The 2,086-nt window shown below is 67.7% G+C and overlaps 1 protein-coding gene across 1 annotated transcript in view; it reads right to left on the bottom strand.

Moving 5' to 3' along the window:
• The window catches only part of HMHA1 (histocompatibility (minor) HA-1), a 24,152-nt gene that overhangs the window by 4,597 nt on the left and 17,469 nt on the right, over positions 1–2,086 (bottom strand). Inside the window, exons 12-17 of the mRNA XM_011997460.1 lie at positions 1,944–2,062; positions 1,776–1,859; positions 1,538–1,642; positions 1,261–1,433; positions 647–835; positions 423–560 (exon numbers count right to left, since the gene is read on the bottom strand). Of these exons, the coding sequence (XP_011852850.1) occupies positions 423–560; positions 647–835; positions 1,261–1,433; positions 1,538–1,642; positions 1,776–1,859; positions 1,944–2,062 (808 nt within the window). The remainder of the gene's footprint in view (positions 1–422; positions 561–646; positions 836–1,260; positions 1,434–1,537; positions 1,643–1,775; positions 1,860–1,943; positions 2,063–2,086) is intronic.

Genomic DNA, 2,086 nt, shown 5'->3' with positions numbered 1-2,086 from the left:
TGCACTTGTCTAGCCTCAGCCCCTCCCCTAGCCTCATACGGGTCCCTGCCAAGCACTGGACACGCCCATCCTGCTCTGGCCACGCCCCACCGAGCCCCGGCCCCGCCCCAGCACAGTGTCAGGTGTGCTTCTGCTGTGGCCACACCCCTGCCACGTGCTGACCCAGCCCCAACCTGGACCCTCCTGTCCCTGTCCGTGCCCCGACACAGAACTGCCCCGTCCAGCTCCTACCATGAGCACGACCCCAGCCTCAGCAGTGCCCCGCCAGGCACTGTCCCGCCCACCCTGTCCTCCCCAAGCCCCGCGTTGCGCCAGTCCTGCTCCAGCTCAGTCCTGTTCCAGCTCCAGCACCCCCACCCCACCTCCTCCTGCCTGGCTACGCCCCTTCCAGGCTCCGCTTGGCCACCTCCGGTGGGTCTCACCTGGCGCAGGTAGAGCTTGAGAACGTTGCTGATGTCGTGGGGCGAGGCCTGCGACAGCTCGACCAGCTCCTTGCCGTTCTCGAAGGCCTGGCACAGCTTCTCCACGCGCGTCTTTACCCCATTGACCCGGTAGATGCCCTGCGGGAGCCCAGGAGTGGGGAGGCCTGTCAGCCTCGGTCCACGCCCGCCTCCCCGCTGGGAGCGGCCTCCCCCCTCCACCTTACCTTGGTACGCAGCGCCCGCCGCTCGATCTCGCAGACGCACTTCTTGACAATGAAGGGCACGCCGTCGGGGGCGCTGCGGGCCGCCTGGCTGAAGTCCTGGCCGAACAGCTGCAGGCGGCCCTGCAGCTTCTTGTGCCCGCACTGTATGGCCAGCGTCTCCAGACATTTCTTGTGGCAGGCCAGGCAGCACTGGGGGCGGCCAGAGTGAGTGAGCCAAGCCCCAGGACGCCCAGCCCAGTGCAGCCCCCAGCGGCTCCACCCCACCTCCCCGGAGCCGCTCACAGTCCCCCCACACGGCAGCTTCTGTAAACACAAGCTGGACAGTGGCTCCCGGCTTCCACCCCAGGGGTGATCCCGCCTGCCTGCCACTCCAGCCTCCACTCCCTCCCGCCCCTTGGTTTTCTGGCCACAGCCCAAGGGCTCTTCACACTCCAGGTCTACCCCCTGCAGGCCTCGCTGCCTCAGAGCCAACACTGCCCCCCAAACCTAAAAGGGCCCACCCCATCCCTCCATTCGCCTCCTTCCAAAGGCGCCCGACTGCTCCCTGCTCCGGGCCAGACCTTCCCGAGGGCACCCCAAAGGCTCCCAGCTGTCCGTCGGGGCGTCCCACTCACCTCCTCGCACTCAGCACCCTGGAAGTAGACGTAGCTGTTGCACTCGCGGCACTTGGCGGGTGTACGGAGCTTCCGGAGCCGGTGAGTACGGGCCGCCTTGGACAGCCCCTCATGGCGGAACGGCCCACTGGGCACAGCCACCGGCAACTCAGGGGTCATGCCGTTGAGGTCAGCTGCGGGCAGCACAGGCGGCCGGTGTCACCAAGGCAGGTCAGGGCCAGGCCCCTGGACTGTGTCCAACCCCCCTCTCTCTCCAGCCCCGTCAGGGGACCCTCACCCTGCTCGAAGGCTGAAGCCCCAGCTCCACCCTCCGGGTCCACCAGCTCCTCCGTGGACGACATGGTGCCACTGGATGATGTCCGCTCAAACTTCTTAAAGTCCCCTGGGCGGGAATCAGGGCCATTCAGACTCCCCGAGCCAGGGGGGGTGCCCTCCATCACCCGTGGTGCGTGAAGCCCTGAGGCCCAGGAGAGGCAGCAGCTCCACACCCCAGCCCGCCAGAGAGCCTCCGTCACCTGTGCCAGGGCCAGTGTCCAGCCCACTGTCCGAGTCTGAGATCGAGAGCGGCCATGACTTGTGAACCTGGTGTCCTCGCCCGGCTGGAGAAAGAGGCGTCTCTGGTGAAGGGCCAGGGTGGACCGCAGGGAGCCAGCATCCGCCCCGGGGCCCGGCCAGACACTCACCCCGGCGCTCCTTGGCAGGTGCGCCCTCAATGCCTTCCTCTGGGGGGCTGCCGGCAGCCTCCGGCCCCGCCACATCACTCACGTTGAAGCTGCTCTTCCGGGCACGCAGGACGGGGGACCTGGTGAAATAAACCGGGAGGAGG

The sequence above is a fragment of the Mandrillus leucophaeus genome, unplaced genomic scaffold, assembly GCF_000951045.1.
Source record: "Mandrillus leucophaeus isolate KB7577 unplaced genomic scaffold, Mleu.le_1.0 Scaffold54, whole genome shotgun sequence".
NCBI classification, from domain to species: domain Eukaryota; kingdom Metazoa; phylum Chordata; class Mammalia; order Primates; family Cercopithecidae; genus Mandrillus; species Mandrillus leucophaeus.
The sequence above is the reverse complement of the archived record's forward strand: the minus strand, read 5'-3'. Positions and strand labels throughout refer to the sequence as shown.